The sequence below is a fragment of the Betta splendens genome, chromosome 11, assembly GCF_900634795.4.
Source record: "Betta splendens chromosome 11, fBetSpl5.4, whole genome shotgun sequence".
Classification (NCBI taxonomy): Eukaryota; Metazoa; Chordata; class Actinopteri; order Anabantiformes; family Osphronemidae; genus Betta; species Betta splendens.
The window spans coordinates 316,290-339,660 of record NC_040891.2 but is presented as its reverse complement, the minus strand read 5'-3'; the positions used below and the strand labels follow the sequence as shown (position 1 = coordinate 339,660).

At 50.6% G+C, this 23,371-nt stretch overlaps 1 protein-coding gene and 2 long non-coding RNA genes across 3 annotated transcripts; 2 read left to right on the top strand and 1 right to left on the bottom strand.

Annotated features, from left to right (window-relative positions):
- Window positions 1-404: 404 nt before the first annotated feature.
- LOC129604872 (uncharacterized) lies at window positions 405-6,696 on the bottom strand. Its single transcript, XR_008696177.1, has 3 exons — window positions 1,729-6,696; window positions 1,600-1,644; window positions 405-1,510 (listed from the first exon to the last, which is right to left on the bottom strand). It is a non-coding gene; the product is annotated as an uncharacterized LOC129604872 (long non-coding RNA).
- Window positions 6,697-10,859: 4,163 nt separating this feature from the next.
- On the top strand, window positions 10,860-12,260 carry LOC129604850 (uncharacterized). The gene is made up of 3 exons (XR_008696154.1): window positions 10,860-11,229; window positions 11,485-11,600; window positions 11,799-12,260. It is a non-coding gene; the product is annotated as an uncharacterized LOC129604850 (long non-coding RNA).
- A 7,644-nt stretch (window positions 12,261-19,904) lies between these two features.
- On the top strand, window positions 19,905-22,131 carry LOC129604849 (piggyBac transposable element-derived protein 4-like). The gene is made up of 2 exons (XM_055512961.1): window positions 19,905-20,553; window positions 20,726-22,131. Exons 1-2 carry the CDS (start codon window positions 20,148-20,150, stop codon window positions 21,514-21,516), a joined length of 1,197 nt encoding a protein of 398 aa, XP_055368936.1. The 5' UTR covers window positions 19,905-20,147; the 3' UTR covers window positions 21,517-22,131.
- Window positions 22,132-23,371: the final 1,240 nt, after the last annotated feature.

Sequence of the window (23,371 nt, the reverse complement as noted above, 5' to 3'; positions counted from 1 at the left end):
CTTGTGTCCTCAGTCCTTCAGTGGATACTTTGTACATAGTAAGATGTGCCTTACATCTTGGGTGTACTGTAATTGTGATCCACTCCGTTTCAACACAAACTTTGAGATGAGCCTCCACACCCTCTCCCAGTGTTTTGCAACACAATAGGCTGAGGCACACCACCGATTACAATATTCACACACCATGCTGTCACTGGCTGCCGGAGATAGGAACTTCAGTTCTTTTAACTAACTCAGATCTTTAAGTCTCAATCAGTAAAGAGAACGAATCATTTCGAATCGAAAGCAGGTGGCGCTGTAGCCCTTTTGTGGGAGTTGTAAAATTGGCCACGGTTCTCAAACACTATATACTGAAGACAACATGGTTTGCTTCAGTGGACAAATTATAATTACAAGATGCCAGTAGCAATTCAAACTTAGCAAATATGCACCACATTAACGTGACTTATGTCATGAATCTTCACTGCCATTGTTGTTTAACAGCACAACAGTCATTTGGTAGCGGTCACATGATAAAAGAACAAACGAATGAGTGATCCGTGAAGATCCGTATGAACGAATTAGGAACAAACTTGAGCATTTGGTGCTCGCTACAGAGCACGTGACAGTTTCACGTGACAAAAGAACAAATCATTGAGGAATAATGCTTAATTGAGTCAGTTCTCAACAAATCATTTCTATTTCCTTAACTGCTTCAGCAGCTGCTGTCATGTGGCGAGAGAAGGTACTGCATGGAACCGAATGAGTTGTTCATTGAGAGGACTCGTTCTTCCAGAGTCATATAAAAGATTAGTTCATATTGAACGAATCGTTCATTAACAACACATCACTAGTGCCGGCATCAAAGCACACGTTACAATGCCCCTCCTATTTATGATTCAGCAGCCCGTCTTAACCCATGTAGCAATGACTGCACAAATATCTCGAGCCTACTCTTTAGAGGGCTCACCAGGCAGCTGCTTTGCAGTGTGAAAGGTGTTCAGTGTCAAATCTGTTCTGTAAAAGATTACAATCTTGACCACTTCAAACCTCTGCATGTCCGTGAAACACACCGGGGTCTGGGCTGTCAAACCAGCCAGCTGCTGAAGATGTCGCCACCTCCTTTCTGCCTCAGCGTCTGTGATTCCTGGATAGAGCAGATGAGCCAGATGGATGATAAAAAGTGTCCATAATCAACCTCATTCATCTGTTCGATATTTAACTATTGTCTTATTTCAAATTTATTGAACCTGTTTCTGGTTACAATCCTGGTTTCAGGAGGGCTGTTGGGCCTCCGTAAAGTATCCTTTATCCTTTGGTTGAGTATTTAGGCGACCTAACTATCTTGTCTGTCTGTGCCTGTGTCTAAGCGCCGTGCCTGTGCGCCATATGCCAAAGCGAATCAGGCACACACTAACACTCCCCCCACACACCTGTCAGATCTCATGTGACTCAGCGATTGTTGTTGTTGACTGTGAATATGTCTTCCAGGTTCGGCAAGGCTCCCGCACTCTTTCCAGGAGCACTGCATCTAATATTGAGAAAAAAGAGAGACTTATTACAATAGACCCAGCGGAATAAAAAGACAATATAATTATATTTTACAATAGCCATACTTACTGTCAAGGTTGTGACCGGTTTGCGTCACTGGATGAATCTCAGCGTCTTTTTAGAAAAGAAAAAACCTTTCTTATTTTCAACACATTGCAGACTTAAATGACATTCAACCTATATTATGTAATAACTGACCGACGAATCTAAGAACCGATCCGTTCGGGGAGGCGTTGAAGGTGTATTGGGCCTGTGGATGCCGCTGCTGTAGGGGGCCTTGCTCTTGAGACAAAGGCTGGCGCTGGCAGCGGTGTAGCGCCAGTCGGTCTGCCAATGATAAGAAACTCTAAAATTAAAAAAAGTTCTAGAGTCTAATAATCATCAATTTGAAAAGAGAAAGCATACTTATGGAGTTGCTCACTCTCTGGTAAACGTCATCCGTGAGCAGCTGATGTTAATTAAATTTGTTAACGTATATTTCCGGGAAAACAAAGAAATAAAAACCCTTGCATTCTGCCAGAAATCTACCTTGGTTCTGGTTGACCTCTATTTGATCGTCCTTCAAGAGCCGGCGCAGGATGACAACTATATTTATACTGAGTTTCTCAATAGAATCTGTTCAGAACCATTAACCATTAACACCGCTGCAGTAACTGACCACATACCCGCCAGTTAGTCCTAGACCCACCAGTTTGTGGGTGATTGGGAGGAGGGCACGAAACTGCTGGTGAAAAGTCTATTCATTCATATATATACACATAGTATATAGTAAATTGCCAAAAACAATCTACTTATTCTACAACCTCAGAAATAGTTCTCGGAAATAAATACCACCACCTAAATACAATTTTATCATGATATAGGAATTTAAGATCTTCAGAATGCTTCTTTACTGACTGCCTTACTACCAACGTCTTCCTAAGCAGACATATAGAGCATTTTACTACAGAGGAGGAAAGAGTCAATCTTCTATAATGAATCACACTATTCGTATGAAGTTATATATATTGGTAAAAGTGCACATGGCTGGAACACATGTGGAACACATAACCACTTTTCTAGTGGCTACAATATGTGGGGTAATGGGCCACACTTGAGTACTGACTTTATCTATAAAATTATTGTATGTTTTACTGTGGAAAATAAACTGACATATAAGTTATTTTAAAAAAGTCCCTGGTTTTATCAGAGTGACAAGCAGCACATAATCAATTGCTTTGGCAACAACCTACCACAACTGGCCCTGCGTTTAAGCCAATGTGGGAGGATCAAACCGCAAAAACCTTTGCTTCCTGAGACCAGCACTCTACCAACTGACCTACCAGGCTATATTTTGGTAGTGTTTCCAGTTTCTGTTCTGTCATGTCTTTTGCCTGCTTTACGTTTCTGATCACGTGCCCTGTCGGCTGTTTCCATTCAGTAATTAGTTTTCAACATTTAAGCTCCAGCACTCACCTGTTCCGTTTTTGTTGTGCACCCAATTTGTCAGCCTTCTATCCATGTCCAAATAAGTCTCTGGTTTTTGACTTGTGCCTGTTCTGACTGTGTTTTGCCTTGTCCCTGCCTGTACCTCTGCTAGATATTGTGATCACTGGTTTTTGACAATTGCCTGCCCGACTCCCGTTTCGGCTTGCCGTTTTGGATCATGTTAAATAAACCTGGTTTCTGCTTAGTCCAGTCTCCTGAGCTGTGCGTTTCGATCCCTTATTCCTGTCCGCTCACAGCGAGCCCTGACAAATGCACTGGCTGGAATCAAGTTAACATTATTCTTCACTATTCTTGTGCTTAGGATGCTTTGCAGCAAGATGTCCCTTCCTGCTGAGAGTTTTCTTCTCCACCTTTTTTTGTTACTTCTTTTCAAAGGACGTATTTTGAGTTTACTCTTCAACATCTGAAAGATAGAGATTGTTTGGTAATATTTAAGTTGCCTTACTCAGGACATTGGACCTTGTAATAGTGGGAGAAGGAGTCCCAGTCGTTTTGTCCAGATACCATGACTCAGCTTCCAGGTAACATCACCTGGATAACTGAGAATCGTCACTGACTTACTCTGTTAATGTCTTACATATACAGTGCAGAATCTCACAAAGCTCTTTATTTATTTATTTGATTTATTTATATTAATTCTTTATAATTTCTAACAATATTACTCAAACAAGTTTTAATTCATCTTTTTAATGTAACAAAAGCTATGAAAATGCAAATATGTCACTGACAGGATGGAAGGTTATTGTGATATTAAAGATAGATCAGCCAGTCACACATATATTACAGATGGAGCAGTTCATTTTCGCTGATTTCAGTCGACTATCAGTGCCCTTTCCGGCGCTGATCACACACTCATCACACTCCATGAGCCGACTGTCAGCAGCCCCGCTCCTTTGTCTGCCTGGGGAAGGTGTTAAAAATGTTAATGAGGCCACACCCATCTTTCGCACCAAAGACGCAATTCGAGGGTAAAACCAAAAGGTGGTGTCAGGTTTTGGTTTTCATTTCCCGTTTTATGCTGAAGGACTCTGTTTTCACTCGTCATGTTTGGTTTCCTGTTTTATCGCTGTAGTTCCAGTTTCTAGTCCCATCCTGTTCACGCTAACTTTACTTCCGGTTTTCAGTACACGCACCTGTGTTGCATTTGCCATTACTTACCAGGACATTTAATCACCACCTGTTACCACAGGTATCTGTCGGATCGTCGTACGCATGTTGTCACTTTCAAGCAATCATTTGTTCAGCTCATCGCGTCTTCGACCCTGTTTCGTGTTCCCGACCATTGATTCTCGTCTGATCCTGACCGGTACCGTACTCTGTTGATTCTGTTGCTGAACCCTGCTTATTTATTGGACCTGACTAAGCCTGCCGATTCCAGTACGTTAATCTGAGCCCTCGGTTATTGATCCATGCTTGTTACCAGACCTGATCACGCCTGCTCCCTCTGTGCCTCAATCATTGTGCTTACACGTGAATGACCTGGACTGTCTGTGACTACAATTCCTGTATTAAAGCCCTTTTTATCGTACCATCTGTCTGCTGCCTCAGCACTGTGCATTTGGGTCCTCTCTGCCGCAACCTGACAGATGGAGCTTTAGTATCTGACCTGTAGTGTTAGGGTCAAATACCAAGTATAGGCACCGTTCTGAGAACAGGACATGGATCTGATAATGACAGTTCTACTGTTCTACTACAATTCTACTACACTGTGCTAGGACAGACAGACAAACAGACAGACAGACAAAAGTCTCTCTAAACAGTCAACTAAAAAGTTGAGTGCGTCAGTCTGCCTGCTTCAGGAGCTGTTTTAAATTAAAAAATGAACATTTGAAATATGCAACCAGCTGCTGAGACCAAGCAAATCTGTTAAGTAAACAATCGGTGCAAAATAAATAAGCAGGCATGTACCTTAGGCTAACACATTCATAACTAAACAACTGTTGTACTGTGGTTTACCTTGAAGATTAATACTAATACCAATAATAGTGTTAAGGTATGTGCACATACTCATACAAACATATACATATCATATACATACACATATGCATTCTTATACATATCCCATACTACTTAATAAAAGTTGTGACATACAACCACACAATTTCCATATTCACACATTATTGATATTGGTAGTGATAAGTATGAGTAATACTTACAGTTGGATTTGGAAAGCCTGTTTATCAGCTCAGGTGTTGAGTGTCCCACTACAAGGTTAGTAAAGCTGTAGCTTAACATTATTCACCCAAAGGGTGAGGCAGCTGTTGTTGTATGAACAATGCCACTTGTGGAAGCCAGGGTGATGTGAGGAGCTCGGCCACTACTCCCATCCAACAAGCAGGGGAAAGAATCCTAGCAGCCAGGAAGCCCACACACCTTCAGTTCCAGGAGGGCAGGTGTTGCGACCCAAGTCGCCCACACAGAGCCCCCCAGGCAGAGCTGCAGCAGCCACAGAGACAGCACCCGAGGTCAGAGTGGGTCACCGTGGGTCAACGCTGTCCGCCCCATGAGAACCAGGGGCAAACACTCCCCCCGGTGGGAGGGTCGGCCTGAAAGAGTGGAGCCCGAGGACCCACGGTCTGTAGGGAGCCCGCTAGGAGATGCCACCGCACGCAGAGTGGGGCCCACCCCCAGTCCACCACCTCTCCACGAGTGGAGCGGGGCCTACCCCATCGGCCCAACCTCATCCCCTGGCATCACACCGGGCCTGCAGCACATTCGTGGGGAGGGTAGGCCTCCGGCCTGCCGCCCATGTGGCCCCAGGCAGGGACCGCAGCTCCTCCTTCCCTCCTACCCGGGGGAAGCAGAGAGCAGCGGAAAAGGCACCCCAGAACCCTGCAACCCAGCTTGGACGTGAGTGTGTGGAACTAAAGTGCGACCACGACCGCTGGCTGACGGTGTGTCTCCCGGACAGTGCCCCCCTTCACCCTAAATGTCTTTTTGCAGTTAAAACTGGGTGGTGATCTCTCCAGCCAGGGCCATTGGGCGAGGCCACAACTGGCCTCAGCCCCAGGCCCCAGTGAAAGAGCCCACCCCTGGCCCTAAATGTATGTGTATGTGGCTAAGTATGAGGAACTTTGGTGGATCGCCAATTCTCCGAGGGGTCCAGCAGACAGAGCCATCAATGGGAAGGTTCCGTCCACTGGCCCCCCCGGAAGGAGCCCCCAGATTCCTGGACGAGTGTGTATGACTAATGCAATTAAACTGCAGAGCATCACACTTGGGAGGGACGGAAACACTTCCTGGTAGCCACGGTCCCTCCATCCGCAGGACGCCCACGGCTGACCTAAGTGGATGAATGTGGAGAAATGTAGTTGGGAAGCAGAGCACCAGGGTCTGCAGAGCCAGGTTCCTGACTGGCTCTGCTACCCATCCCACCGCCCCCCACAACCCCCAGCCAGGAAGAGACAGCCAAGACCCAGGGACCGCAGTACTACTGCCCAGGCACCACACGCAGCACAGCCAGAGCCATCCTCACCTTTCTTTCACAATTACCCATTCTCTCGCTCAAGTATGCCCATGCTCGCCCCGTGTAGTGCTACACTCGAACCTACACACATACTCTGCGGTTGTGCATTGAGGGCCAACCTCCGCCCAGGGCCCAATGAAGGTTGTAGCCTGAGTAGTCCGCCAACCCCCCCTGCAACAGGCCCGAGCAGTCACCAGAGGACGTCGGACCGCTTGGGCAGGCAGCGCTCCACCCGAGCAGGGGCAGCGCCCCAGGGGAGAGACACCCCTCCGGCTGGCAGGCATCCCCGGAGGGACTCCCCTGGACACAGGTCACCCAGGTCTCCACCCCCAGGTCCGCCCCCCGCACACCGGCAGGGAGGCCCGCCTCCCCCCCCGGAGACAGGCACACGCCAACCCTCAAATTGGCCCTACTCCGGCACAGTACCACCGGTCTCAGCAGCCACAACACCCCCGCCGCAGGGGACCCATGTGGCCAGCCCAGAATCCACCAGTCCCGTTTTCCCTGGATGGACAAAGGATGGACCTTTCACTGCAAGATAAGCTGGCACAGGCATTGGTCGGCCTAGCAAAGCCTTATGCAGTGTTAGCTTCAGTGTTCTGTGAGCACTTGCTCTACAGGCCATGAGAGCAGGCGGCAAAGCGTCGATCCAGTTCAAACCTGTAGACATTCAGATTTTCAGCAATTTGTTTTTTAGAATCCCATTGCATCAGACTGTGAGGTGGGACAGTAAACACTGCCATACCTCTGTTTCACTCCAAGTTTCTGCAGAATCACACACTACTGTTTTATCTACGAATTGTTTGCCGTTGTCTGAACTGATTTTTAGGGGAATGCCAAATCTTGGAATAACTTCCTGACACAGAAATTTTGCTACAGTCTCAGCAGTTTTGTGTTTCCTCAATGCAACGGCTGAAACAATCAATTACAAACAGAAGGTAACGCTTACCTTGTACCGGCCTCACCATGTCTACAAAGTCTAAGGTCAGATGTTTAAAAGGGCCATCAGGAATTGGCAGGTGTCCCGCTGGGGGTACCATACCCCGCCTGATGTTACATTTAAGACACGTTTCACACCAACCTATTGTCTCATCAACATACTAATAAAGCTTGGGAGCCCAAAAGTTCCACTTTTTGATTCGTCTCACAACCTCACCTCTGAACTCATGGCTCAGGCCATGTGCTTCATTTATCAGCAATGACAACAGTCCCTCATGGTTTCTCCATAAGCCGTCATCACCTTGAACGGCTCCTCTCTCGACCCAGAGCTGCCTCTCAGCCTCTGGCACCTCTTTCTGCAACAAAGACAAATCTTAGGAGGTTATTTGATCTTCATCATCTGCAGCATGAACTGCTAAAGTAGCATCCGTCTTTGCTGCCCAGTCTGCAGCAGCGTTTCCCTGGGTAATCAGAGAACCATCATGTTTATGAGCTACACACTTAATAATAGCCAGAGCTGCTGGCTTCATCATGGCTAGTAGCATATGTTTTATTTGCTTACCATGTGTCACTGGAGACCCATCAGTCTTCTTGAAGCCTCTGCCTCTCCAGGCTGCTCCAAACAAATGACACACACCGTGTGCAAATGCTGAGTCTGTATATATGTTGGCTCGCTTACCTGCTGCTACTCACAAGCAGCTGTTAAAGCTTTCAGTTCTGTTAGTTGGGCAGAGCAAGGCTGAGAGCTCCTGCGTGGTCATCACCTCCATGCTCCCGTTCTTCTCTTGCACCACTGCGAACCCTGCTTTAAGATCCTCCACTTTTTTAATGGAATATATGGGTGTGTTACCGCATGGGTTCGGCTCCTCCACAAGTGCACCCACATCCAACAGACCTTGGAGGGTTGGCTGAATTCCAGCCTCAGCTTCAGGTTGTAATGGATATTGTGACTTCAAGGGAGGCCTGCACCCAGATTTCAGGTGCACCTCCACTGGCTGTGCGGACTTAACCCTCACGCAGCCTTCGAGGGGGTCAGTCTGACCCCACGAGACAAACAATGAAACTTTTGATTCTTTTTACGTTTTTTGGCCACAAGGCACCTACGCGTCGCAGGATCCGCTGCGGCTCGGTCACCCCTCCCTTCTTCTTCGTCACAGGCCCGTCCCTTGTCCTCCCGGGGTCCGGCGCGACCCGAGCCCCCTGTACCTCCCCGTCCCTCGTCCTGCCGGGGTCCGGCGCGACCCCAGCTCACTGTACCTCCCCGTCAGGCGTCCTCCCGGGGTCAGGCGCGACCCCAGCTCCCTGTACCTCCCCGTCAGGCGTCCTCCCGGGGTCCGGCGCGACCCCGGCCCACGGAACCTCCCCGTCGGGCGTCCTGCCGGGGTCCGGCGCGACCCCGGCCCACGGAACCTCCCCGTCAGGCGTCCTCCCGGGGTCAGGCGCGACCCCAGCCCCATGTACCTCCCCGTCCCGCATCCTCCCGGGGTCAGGCGCGACCCCAGCTCCCTGTACCTCCCCGTCAGGCGTCCTCCCGGGGTCCGGCGCGACCCCGGCCCACGGAACCTCCCCGTCGGGCGTCCTGCCGGGGTCAGGCGCGACCCCAGCTCCCTGTACCTCCCCGTCAGGCGTCCTCCCGGGGTCCGGCGCGACCCCGGCCCACGGAACCTCCCCGTCGGGCGTCCTCCCGGGGTCAGGCGCGACCCCAGCCCCATGTACCTCCCCGTCCCGCATCCTCCCGGGGTCAGGCGCGACCCCAGCTCCCTGTACCTCCCCGTCAGGCGTCCTCCCGGGGTCCGGCGCGACCCCAGCCCCATGTACCTCCCCGTCCCGCATCCTCCCGGGGTCAGGCGCGACCCCAGCTCCCTGTACCTCCCCGTCAGGCGTCCTCCCGGGGTCCGGCGCGACCCCGGCCCACGGAACCTCCCCGTCGGGCGTCCTGCCGGGGTCAGGCGTCCTGCCGGGGTCCGGCGCGACCCCAGCTCCCTGTACCTCCCCGTCAGGCGTCCTCCCGGGGTCCGGCGCGACCCCGGCCCACGGAACCTCCCCGTCAAGCGTCCTGCCGGGGTCTTGGCGCCGCGTTAGAAACCCATTCTTTCGTAGCTCTCATTGTGGCGTTCGTGTGCAGCCTTGTTCATTGTGGCCATTTGCTAAATTTTCGTGCCCAGAGCGAGTCGCTGCGTGTGAAGAGCCAGTGGCATCGATGTTTCCACAGCGAGTCACTGATCAGCGCGCTGCTGTTGGCAGGTTTAGTTGAGGTTAGGGTGGTCTGTCGAGGAGCTCCCGCCCCCTGCGACTTGTCCACCGGTCTGCGGGGGAGTTGAGCCTGGTTGTAAACCTCCACACGGTGCGGTTCTCAGAGTAATGGCTGTCTACAAGAAGACAGTAAGAAAAGCGTTTCAGTGAAATAATACCTTCTGTTTTAAAATGTTTGTTAAAAGAAAACGAGAGAGAGAGATGCTTTGGCTTTTTGGTTTTTTCCTTTTCAGCTGCAGACCATCGCAGTCATTTGATCAGAGCGGAGGGCAGCCAAAGGCCTCAGTATCTTGAGGATCACAACACAAAAAGGCACAGTGTGACTGTTCCCTATGAGCCGCCCCACGTATCACTGCCTCTCACTTCTGACCTTTCCCCTAACGTAGCAATTAAATGTTATCATTCTGTTGTGCCTCTCGTTCCGCTTTCACGGTTTGTCATCCCTGAAATTACCCGTGCACTAAACGACTACTATCCTGCATGTGTTTCAGCCGGGCTCAGAGATCACCACAATCCTGTTCAACTTCATGTGCAACAGCTCCTGCATGGGAGGCATGAACCGCAGACCCATCCTCACCACATCCTGACCCTTGAGACTTCAGAGTACGTATGGTTTCATCTACCAGGATTGGTGTGAGCTGAAATGTATTTGCTGGCTGTCTACAAGAAGACGGTAAGAAAAGCGTTTCAGCGAAATAATACCTTCTGTTTTAAAATGTTTGTTAAAAGAAAACGAGAGAGAGAGATGCTTTGGCTTTTTGGTTTTTTCCTTTTCAGCTGCAGACCATCGCAGTCATTTGATCAGAGCGGAGGGCAGCCAAAGGCCTCAGTATCTTGAGGATCACAACACAAAAAGGCACAGTGTGACTGTTCCCTATGAGCCGCCCCAGGTATCACTGCCTCTCACTTCTGACCTTTCCCCTAACCTAGCAATTAAATGCTATCATTCTGTTGTGCCTCTCGTTCCGCTTTCACGGTTTGTCATCCCTGAAATTACCCGTGCACTAAACGACTACTATCCTGCATGTGTTTCAGCCGGGCTCAGAGATCACCACAATCCTGTTCAACTTCATGTGCAACAGTTCCTGCATGGGAGGCATGAACCGCAGACCCATCCTGACCACATCCTGACCCTTGAGACTTCAGAGTACGTATGGTTTCATCTACCAGGATTGGTGTGAGCTGAAATGTATTTGCTGGATAAAGAGTAGTGTTACATGGAAACCGAGGGTCGACGTGGTGTAACTTGATCTCCTGCTTTATGTATTTGCCTGTTTTATGTTTATTTTGTTTCTAAATGTAACTTGAAGTTGAAGTTGTGCATCACTGTTATCCCACCTCAAAGATAGCTTTTGCAGCCTTAGTAAATGTTTTTCTACTGTCTTTTAGCGGACAACTTTTGGGCCGAAGATGCTTTGAGGTGCGTGTCTGCGCGTGTCCCGGCAGGGATCGTAAAACAGAGGAGGCAAATAGTGCAGGTTAAAGGCCGTGAGCGCTATAACATGTTAAAAAAGATAAATGATGCATTAGAACTGGCTGGCTGAAAAAGAGGCGTAAGTATCTTTAAACTACAAGACACACACACACACACACACACACACACACACACACACACACACACACACACACACACACACACACACACAGAAACTGTGATCGGATGACACTTTGATAAACATTAGCTGCTACGGAACAGCTGCATGAGACTTTCAGCATTGCATAGCTGTAGTGTTAAATACTTTTTCCCTTAAACCAGACGTGTCCCATCTCTGTTCTGCATGGTCACTGTTTGTTTCCTCTCTCCACAGTAAAAACAAAACCAGGGCTTCTAAGGAACTGCTGCCGTCCAGTGGAAAGCGCGTCTTGCAAAAAGCAGAACGAAGCGACAGCGACTAGTTGCAATCTGCCTTCTTTTAACCGCCATGTACGAGTACGAACATCTACGATCATGACTATGAATCATTGTTTACCTCCCTTTGATGTTTCTACATTAATTCCTGCCATCAGTCTGAGGGCATACGTTGAGCAGTAACGTATTAACGATTCAGTGGGGCTTTACTATTTTTAACTACAAAGCCCTTTAAATAGTTTTTTTTTTTTTTTTTTTTTTTATCTCCTGCAGGTTATGTTCAGTGTTGCTTCCTGGCCAACATCCCTCAGCAGGAGGCTGCACGATCATCGAGTTCAGATGAACTGCGCGACCCCAGCCCCCTGTACCTCCCCGTCCCTCGTCCTGCCGGGGTCCGGCGCGACCCCAGCCCCCTGTACCTCCCCGTCCCGCATCCTCCCGGGGTCAGGCGCTACCCCAGCCCCCTGTACCTCCCCGTCAGGCATCTTGCCGGGGTCCGGCGCGACCCCATTTTTTTTGTTTTTTATTTTTCCTTCTCCTTTCCTCCCCTTTACCTCCACCCGTGCCACAGGCCCACTGATGATGAACATGATGATGACGAACATGATGATGATGATGATGATGATGATGATGATGATGATGATGATGATGATGATGATGATGATGCAAGCAGACAGCTGCGTGCAAGGGCTGACCATTTTAAACGAAAAATAAAACAGACCAAACAGGCAAAAACATTTGATTAAATGCCAAAAGTTTATTTAATAATATAAAACAGTTATGAAATAAAGGAGTACAAGGCGCATTCCGTACAGTATAATTTAATCGGTACGCGTAAAGCAACAGAGGCAGGCGTAGAAAGAAATTGAATGCGGCCCTTTTTTTGTTTTGTTTTTTAATCTTCATCAACGGGATTCTCGGCTCATCAAAACTTGACGCGAAGCAACTTTCGCAGCAGCGCCAGCATCAGTATCCCGCAGCGTTGGTTGTGGCTCTCGCTCCGCCGCGAGCCGCACACGACGCAGGGCATATCGTAGCCAAAGCCGACATGGCCTTCCACGGCCTCCTTCAGCATCAACTCGGGGAACGCCACGTAGCCCCTTCTGTAACGCTCCTTGCCTATCATTGCTTTCCGGACGCTTTCTCTGCCAGAGAACTTTTTCGCCAGGAAGTCGCACTCCTCCACTCCGGCAACGTGCACGTGATACACATGCTCTCTCAGCATGTTGTCACCCGCTACGAAACGGGAAAGCCTGACGCCGCACGCATCACACACGTGAGTGTCTACGGTGTCCAGCTCATACGACATGCCCTCACAGCTGCCCAGCTCCCTGAACAGGTTGTCCGCAGTGCGAGGGCCGACCACGCTCCTCTCGCTCGGCCTTTTCGTGTACAGCAGAGGCTTGCGCCCGTAGTCGTCGTCCAGCTGGGTGTCGGTCAGGTACGCCGTGAATCTCTCGCATACTTCTTTGCATCTGTCGCGGTGTCGTCTCCCCGCGCCGGCACAGATGACGCATCGCTTTACGTTTAGCAGGTAACATTTGCCACCGCTGGCAAATAAGAGGGCGTCCGGAAACGCCACCATGCCGTGGGCGAACCTGAGTTCGCCCAGGTCCAAGGCCAATTGATCCGGTGGCAGGTGGCGGTGTCTGTAATGAGCCTTGACGCGAGCACACCGTCCGTCGCTGGCCAGGATGTGTTTGTCCAACAAGTCCCTCAAGGCACCCTCAGCGGCCAGAGCGTTCCCACACAAACAGTCGCACTCCAGACCTTCGTCTCAGCCTTCTTCCGGGTCTGGGAATCCGCTATGATCCAACGGGCACGGGGTTCCCTCTTCTTCTACGCGAAGGCGCAGACAGTCTGTGGTCCGCTCGAGCCGCGGCTCGAACACCGCGCAGCCGTCGGTTTGCAGGTCACCTTCTTGTTGAGAGGCCATAGCGTTGGAACCTTTCGACGAGACTGTGGATAAACGCTCGTTCCAAGCTTGTCAGGTGAAGTGGTACTGCGACGTATTCTCTCTGCGACTTTTAAGGTTTGCCGCACCTCCCTCCCCCCACACACAGGCACCCAACCCAAAATCTGAACCAGCGAGGGATCCTCCAACCGGCTCATCGTCATCTCACCGCCAGACAACTCCTCCTGAACCGTCCTCCACTTTGTCCAACGTGGAAAAAGTCCTCCGACCGGGGCAATTTATTCCCACCAGGAGGATCCTCCAACTCGGAAAAATCCTGGGAAACCTGGGAAATCGAGGGAAAACTTGTGTAAACTTGTGTAAAAATTGGAAATGAGGCGGCGACTTGTCAATAGGTTCCGCCGCAGCGCTCCTCACATTGAGACTGGTGGAATAGCGTTGACACAATAGCGCAGGCCTCAGTGCCCGCAGCAGCCACGCTCCCCATACATGTAAAATAAAAAAGAAAAACACACACACACACACACACACACACACACACACACACACACACATAGACACACACACACACACACACACACACACACACACACACACACACACACACACACACACACACACATTATTTGAATATTATCATATTATGAGGGAGAAAATAAAGACCAAATAAGCAAAACTTTTGATTAAATACTAAATATTTATTAAATATGAAACAGTAATCAAAGAAAGGGGTACACAATAAATTCATATGCACTCATATTCAAATTCATATTAAAACCTCAGAGAGACCGAAATCATCTCACCACCAGAGAACTAGGGAGCCGTTCTCCACTTTATCCAACGTGAAAAATCCTCCAACGTGGCAGTTTATCCCACCGTTGGATTCCTCCAACGTGGTGAAGATTCCTCCAACTTGGAAACTCTGTGTTTGTGTGTGTATGCTTTCACCTGCAAATTATTTCACCACGACCCTCACATTCCGCATCCTCCCTAGGTCCAACACGACCCCATGCTCCGCGCACGCGCGCACACACACACACACACACACACACACACACACACACACACACACACACACACACACACACACACACACACACACACACAGATTGATTATTATATTATATATATATTATATTGTATATTGAGGGAGAAAATAAAGACCAAATAAGCAAAACTTTTAATTAAATGCTAAATATTTTTTGAATATAAAACAGTAATCAAAGAAAGGTGTACACAATGCATTCATATGCACTCATATTCATATTCATATTAGAATTCACATCACACGTATTCCAAATAATCCAAAGGTGTCCGGACACCTTAATCGGCACACGTAACGACAGAGGCTGGCGGGGCGGGGAGAAGCTCGATACAGCCGGCGATGTGAGCCAAGAGTTCAGAGACAGACTTGAACGGGTCTCTCACAGTGCCATCCACGAGCACGTATTGGAAACCGCGCGGGGTCGAACAAAACAAAACGCTCCGAGTACACTCGTCGGTAGCGATGTCAAACAGGTATCCCGCGTCGTAGCCGCCCATATAACAAAAGACTATCCCCGCGTTCGGCTTCACCTCGGGCAGCTTTTCCGGATAGGCGTACAGCCCCCACCAGGTGTCGCCCAGTGCCGTTATCGCGCCGCGCACCTCACTCAGCAACCTCGTGGCAGACAGATCCTCAAAGCGCACTCCGTCTTCCTGGGGGGGACTCAGAAGCCTGGCGCGGTCCTTGGCGATAACTTTGCCGATCAGCCTCACGGGGTCCGACGCCGTCCCGTAAGGGTCGGACCAAATTGGGGCGGTGGCGTCCATGACCATCGCGAGCCACCGGCTCGAAGAGGATCTGGTAGACTCCATTGTAAACCACCAGAGAGAAAAATTTCAGACCCCATACGGTCTTGATTGCACCCCAAAGAACAACGCCGTCCCCCGACTCTTTCCGGGGACTTGGGATGCAGTCGGCCAGCAAAACTATTCCCTCGCACGGTGTAACGCGCGCGCGACACAGATGCACCAGCCCCTTGCCGGGCGAGGCCCAGATCTTCCCCGTTAGGACCTCCATTTCCTCCCAGGTGGCGTTCAGGAGCGCCCAATTTCCCACGGGTCTGCGTTGCGAGACGTGAGGATGCGCGTCTCGCCAGACAGCGAACTTGTCATTGTCTCTGGCTTTTCCAGTGCCTTTAGAGAAGGTCTCTAAGATCTGAGCGAAGGCGACGAGCTCCGGTCCGTTAGAGAAGTTAGAGGTCTCTGCGTCCATGTCGGTGAGCTCTGTTCAGTTTAGAGGGACGGGAAGAGTAGCCATCCTCTTCTGTCTTCTGTGGGGTTTATATGACGCCGACCGTGGGAAGGTGGCAGGTCTGACCGGGGGTCCGATCCCCGACCCTAACCTTGTTTTTGTTTTGTTTTGTTTTTTTTTCGTATTCTCTGGCACCACATCTCCATCGCTGCCAGAGGCATCAAACCAAAATCATCTCACCGCCAAAGAACTCGGAGCCGTTCTCCACCTTATCCAACGTGAAAAATCCTCCAAGCTCCTCCAAGTTTATCCCACCAGAAGGATTTCTCCAACAAAAAAAAAACATCTAACCTGGGGGGGGGACTTATTTCACCACCACTCTCACGTCCCTCAACAAGACCCCACACACACACACACACGCACACACACACACACACACACACACACACACACACACACACACACACACACACACACACACACACACCTTCTCCACTTTATCCAACGTGAAAAATCCTCCAACCTGGCAGTTTATCCCACCTGAAGGATTCCTCCAACGTGGTGGAGATTCCTCCAACTTGGAAACAAGACCCCACACGCACACACACACGCACACACACACACACACACACACACACACACACACACACACACACACACACACACACACACACACACACGCACACACACACACACACACACACACACACACACACCTTCTCCACTTTATTCAACGTGAAAAATCCTCCAACCCGGCAGTTTATCCCACCTGAAGGATTCCTCCAACGTGGTGGAGATTCCTCCAACTTGGAAACAAGACCCCACACGCACACACACACGCACACACACACACACACACACACACACACACACACACACACACACACACACACACACACACACACACACACACACACACACATTATTTGAATATTATCATATTATGAGGGAGAAAATAAAGACCAAATAAGCAAAACTTTTGATTAAATACTAAATATTTATAAATATAAAACAGTAATCAAAGAAAGGAGTACACAATGCATTCATATGCACCCATATTCATATTCATATTAAAACCTCAGAGAGACTTTATCCAACGTGAAAAATCCTCCAACGTGGCAGTTTATCCCACCGGAAGGATTCCTCCAACGCGGTGAAGAGTCCTCCAACTTGGAAACTCGGTGTTTGTGTGTGTGTGTGTGTGTGCTTTCACCTGCAAATTATTTTACCACCACCCTCACGTCCTCCCTAGGTCCAACACGACCCCATGAGCCACACACACACACACACACACACACACACACACACACACACACACACACACACACACACACACACACACACACTGATTGATATATTATATTATATATATATTATATTATATTATGAGGGAGAAAATAAATACCAAATAAGCAAAACTTTTGATTAAATGCTAAATATTTATTGAATATAAAACAGTAATCAAAGAAAGGGGTACACAATGCATTCATATGCACTCATATTCATATTCATATTAGAATTCACATCACACGTATTCCAAATAATCCAAAGGTGTCCGGACACCTTAATCGGCACACGTAACGACAGAGGCTGGCGGGGCGGGGAGAAGCTCGATACAGCCGGCGATGTGAGCCAAGAGTTCAGAGACAGACTTGAACGGGACTCTCCTAGAGCCATTCACGAGCACGTATTGGAAACCGCGCGGGGTCGAACAAAACAAAACGCTCCGAGTACACTCGTCGGTAGCGATGTCAAACAGGTATCCCGCGTCGTAGCCGCCCATATAACAAAAGACTATCCCCGCGTTCGGCTTCACCTCGGGCAGCTTTTCCGGATAGGCGTACAGCCCCCACCAGGTGTCGCCCAGTGTCGTTATCGCGCCGCGCACCTCACTCAGCAACCTCGTGGCAGACAGATCCTCAAAGCGCACTCCGTCTTCCTGGGGGGGACTCAGAAGCCTGGCGCGGTCCTCGGCGATAACTTTGCCGATCAGCCTCAAGGGGTCCAACGCCGTCCCGTAAGGGTCGGACCAATATGGGGCGGTGGTGTCCATGACCGTGTCGTCGCGAGCCACCGGCTCGAAGAGGATCTTGTAGACTCCATTGTAAACCACCAGAGAGAAAAATTTCAGACCCCTCACGGTCTTGATTGCACCCCAAAGAACAACGCCGTCCCCCGACTCTTTCCGGGGACTGGGGTTGCAGTCGGCCAGCAAAACTATTCCCTCGCACGGTGTAATGCGCGCGCGACACAGATGCACCAGCCCCTTGCCGGACGAGGCCCAGATCTTCCCCGTTAGGACCTCCATTTCCTCCCAGGTGGCGTTCAGGAGCGCCCAATTTCCCACGGGTCTGCGTTGCGAGACGTGAGGATGCGCGTCTCGCCAGACAGCGAACTTGTCATTGTCTCTGGCTTTTCCAGTGCCCTTAGAGAAGGTCTCTAAGATCTGAGCGACGGCGACGAGCTCCGGTCCGTTAGAGAAGTTAGAGGTCTCTGCGTCCATGTCGGTGAGCTCTGTTCAGTTTAGAGGGACGGGAAGAGTAGCCATCCTCTTCTGTCTTCTGTGGGGTTTATATGACGCCGACCGTGGGAAGGTGGCAGGTCTGACCGGGGGTCCGATCTCCGACCCTAACCTTGTTTTTGTTTTGTTTTTTTTTTTTTTTCGTATTCTCTGGCACCACATCTCCATTGCTGCCAGAGGCATCAAACCAAAATCATCTCACCACGAAAGAACTCGGAGCCATTCTCCACTTTATCCAACGTGAAAAATCCTCCAAGCTCCTCCAAGTTTATCCTACCAGAAGGATTTCTCCAACAAAAAAAACATCTAACCTGGGGGGGGGGGTGGGGACTTATTTCACCACCACTCTCACGTCCCTCAACAAGACCCCACACGCACGCACGCACACACACACGCACACACCTTCTCCACTTTATCCAACATGAAAAATCCTCCAACCTGGCAGTTTATCCCACCAGAAGGATTCCTCCAGCGTGGTGGGAAAAAATCATCTAACCTGGGTTCTCCACCGTGAAAAATCCTCCAACGCAGCAGTTTATCCCACCAGAAGGATTCCTCCAACGTGGTGGAGATTCCTCCAACTTGGAAACAAAACCCCACAAGCACACACACACACACACACACACTCACACACACACGCACACACGCGCACACGCGCACACACGCACACACACACACACACACACACACACACACACACACACACACACACACACACACACACACACACACACTTTCTCCACTTTATCCAACTTGAAAAATCCTCCAACCTGGCAGTTTATCCCACCAGAAGGATGCCTCCAACGTGGTGGAGATTCCTCCAACTTGGAAACAAGACCCCACACGCACGCACACACGCACACACACATTTTCTCCACTTTATCCAACGTGAAAAATCCTCCAACACGGCAGTTTATCCCACCAGAAGGATTCCTCCAGCGTGGTGGGAAAAAATCATCTAACCTGGGTTTGTCCAACGTAAAAAATCCTCCAACGCGGCAGTTTATCCCACCAGAAGGATTCCTCCAGCGTGGTGGGAAAAAATCATCTAACCTGGGTTTGTCCAACGTGAAAATCCTCCAACGTGGCAGTTTATCCCACCAGAAGGATTCCTCCAGCGTGGTGGGAAAAAATCATCTAACCTGGGTTTGTCCAACGTGAAAAATCCTCCAACGTGGCAGTTTATCCCACCAGAAGGATTCCTCCAGCGTGGTGGAGATTCCTCCAACTTGGAAACTTGTGTTTGTGTGTGCTTTCACCTGCAAATTATTTCACCACCCTCACGTAGCTTGGACTAAAAACAAACAAAAAAAGAGAAAACCGGTCTTACTTATGAGTTGGTGTTAGGGAGACGCTTGCGTGCCCGCGTTTCCTGCATGCTTGCGTGCCTGACCCCCTGCTCATTCGCCTGCCTGCCTGCCAGCCTGCCAGCTTGTCTGCCAGCTTTGCGCTCTCTCTTCATGGCCGCTGCTCGTTTCACCGCCGCACAGGTTCTAGAGCAGATTTTTTTAAGCCAATCTAATGACGACTCTGAATCAGAAGAGGAATCTGAGGAAGACGTGTCAAGTGAAGAAGAGAAAGAAAAAGGAGAAGCAGAAGAAGCAGATACAGCAGGACCAGAAACAGATGAAGGACAAAAAGACAGCTGATGAAGAAGTTGATGATGAAGAATATAATGATGATGATGATGATGATGATGATGATGAAGATGATGATGAAATAATAGAAAACGTGCAAAGACTGGAGCAAATAGAACTCGAGGATGAGGATGAAGAAGAAGAAAAAGAAGAAGATAAAACTTTTATCTCTAAAGACGGGAAAATAAAATGGTCCTCCGCTGTGTTTCGCAACGGCGAGGAAGCGAGGAACGTCCCTCTTAGTCCTCTTTCTGCCCAGGGACCCACAGAGTACGCGGCGGCTCAGGCGGTCGACTTTGAATCGACCTTCCGCATGTTTGTGACCCCGGCGGTGGAAAGGATCGTCCTGGAGAACACCAACCTGGAGGGCTCTCGAAAGCTCGGGAGCGCCTGGAAGGGCATGGACGAGGTCGACCTGCGAGCCTACTTGGGCCTCCTGATTTTGTCCGGCGTCTACAGGTCCCGAGGGGAGGCCGTGGCCAGCCTGTGGGACGCCGAGAGCGGCAGGGCCATTTTTCGCGCCACGATGTCGCTCAAGGTGTTTCACGCTTACTCGAAGCTGTTGCGTTTCGACGATCGCCAAACTAGACCCGCCAGGCGAGCGACGGACAAACTGGCAGCCGTGAGAGAGGTCTGGGACGCGTGGGTGGAGCGGCTGCCCAGCCTCTACGACCCGGGTCCTAACGTGACGGTGGACGAGCAACTGGTACCTTTCAGAGGTAAAGCAAAAAAAAAAAAACAAAACATGCAGACACAGACACAGACATACAAACACAGGCAGACACACACACGCAGACATGCAGACACAGGCACAGACACACACACATACACACACAGGCACATAGACACAAAAAAATATATTTTTAAAAATCTCACCTTTATTTTTTGTAGGTCGTTGCTCTTTCAGACAGTACATGCCTAGCAAGCCAGCAAAATACGGCCTCAAGTTTTGGGTGGCGTGCGACGCCAAGTCCAGCTACGCTTGGAAGATGCAGCTTTACACAGGCAAGCCAGGAGGAGGAGGAGGAGGAGGAGGAGGAGGAGAAAAGAGAGCTTCTGAAAAAAAGCAGGGCCAGCGGGTCGTGCTGGACGTCACAGAAGGGCTCGCCGGGCCTCGCAACGTGACGTGCGACAACTTTTTCACTTCCTACGAACTGGGCCAGCGGCTCCTGCGCAGGGAGCTCACCATGCTCGGTACGGTTCGCAAGAACAAGCCGGAATTGCCGCCGGCGCTCCTCTCGGTCAAGGGCAGGAGCGCCTTCTCCTCCGCGTTTGCCTTCACTCCCAGCACCGTCCTGGTGTCCTACGTGCCCAAGAAAAACAAAAACGTGATCCTGATGAGCACGCTACACTCGGCCGCCACGGCCGCCGCCGACGTCCTCCTCGTCGACGCAGGACGGCGGGACAAAAAGCCCTTTGCCGTCCTAGACTACAACGCCACCAAGGGAGGCGTAGACAACCTGGACAAGGTGATAGGAACCTACAGCTGCAGCCTCGCTCGTGCGGACGCTTCAGAAGGGGGTTCGGGGTGCGGGTCCTCCTCCCGCTCCCTGTCCTGCTCTTCCGGACTCGGGGCAGCAGCAGCGGCAGGAGCAGCAGGAGCAGGAGCAGCAGGAGCAGCAGCAGCAGCAGCAGCGGCGGCAGCGGCAGCAGGCCCTCACCGCAGACCTCGTCTGGGGTGACGACGGGGACGATGAGGGTGACGGAGGAGAACACGACGGCCTCGGTTCCGCCGCTAGCGACCGGGCGCAAAAGGGCAAGAGGAAAAGGTGTCAAATTTGTCCGCGCGCGAGGGACCGCAAAACAAACAACGTTTGCCATCGGTGCGAGAGATACATCTGCCACAGACATTTGCTCTTCTGCTGTTCAGACTGCGTCCCTCGCTCCTGAAGATAATTTGTTTGTTCATTAGCAAATGAAATAATAATAATAATAATAATAATAATAATAATAATAATAATAATAATAATAATAATAATAATAATAATAATAATAATAATCATAATAATAATAATAATAATCATAATACTAATAATATTCCGTGTGTTTTATACTATTGTTGATGTTTTTGTTGTTGTCAGTGTAGTAACACTATTTACAAACAAAGTTTAATATGTAAAAGAAAAATAATTAATAAAATAAAGCAAAAGCATTTGAATTAGGGTATTTTGTTTTTTTTTTCTCCAACCTGGGAAGTTTCCAACTTGGAAACACACAACGTCACGGCCCTCCTTGTATTCCCACACACACACACACACACACACACACACACACACACACACACACACACACACACACACACACACACACACACACACACACACAAATTCTCCAGACAGAGATTCTCCATCCTCCAACCTGTGAATCCTCCTAACCTGCACGTTCGCTTTCCTCCTGGGGTCCGGCGTGACCCCCACCTCCCTCCTCCTAACCTGCACGTTCGCTTTCCTCCAGGGGTCCGGCGTGACCCCCACCTCTCTCCTCCCAACCTGCACGTTCGCTTTCCTCCTGGGGTCCGGCGTGACCCCCACCTCCCTCCTCCTAACCTGCACGTTCGCTTTCCTCCTGGGGTCCGGCGTGACCCCCACCTCTCTCCTCCCAACCTGCACGTTCGCTTTCCTCCTGGGGTCCGGCGTGACCCCCACCTCCCTCCTCCTAATCTGCACGTTCGCTTTCCTCCTGGGGTCTGGCGTGACCCCCTCCTCTCTCCTCCTAACCTGCACTTTCTGTGTCCTCGTGGGGTCCGGCGTGACCCCCAGCTACCTCCTCTTAACCTGCACCTTCTGTGCACTCGTGGGGTCTGGCGTGACCCCCACCTCCCTCCTCCCAACCTGCACGTTCGCTTTCCTCCTGGGGTCCGGCGTGACCCCCACCTCCCTCCTCCTAACCTGCACGTTCGCTTTCCTCCAGGGGTCCGGCGTGACCCCCACCTCTCTCCTCCCAACCTGCACGTTCGCTTTCCTCCTGGGGTCCGGCGTGACCCCCACCTCCCTCCTCCTAACCTGCACGTTCGCTTTCCTCCTGGGGTCCGGCGTGACCCCCACCTCTCTCCTCCCAACCTGCACGTTCGCTTTCCTCCTGGGGTCCGGCGTGACCCCCACCTCCCTCCTCCTAATCTGCACGTTCGCTTTCCTCCTGGGGTCTGGCGTGACCCCCTCCTCTCTCCTCCTAACCTGCACTTTCTGTGTCCTCGTGGGGTCCGGCGTGACCCCCAGCTACCTCCTCTTAACCTGCACCTTCTGTGCACTCGTGGGGTCTGGCGTGACCCCCACCTCCCTCCTCCCAACCTGCACGTTCGCTTTCCTCCTGGGGTCCGGCGTGACCCCCACCTCCCTCCTCCTAATCTGCACGTTCGCTTTCCTCCTGGGGTCTGGCGTGACCCCCTCCTCTCTCCTCCTAACCTGCACTTTCTGTGTCCTCGTGGGGTCCGGCGTGACCCCCCGCTACCTCCTCTTAACCTGCACCTTCTGTGCACTCGTGGGGTCTGGCGTGACCCCCACCTCCCTCCTCCTAACCTGCACGTTCGCTTTCCTCCTG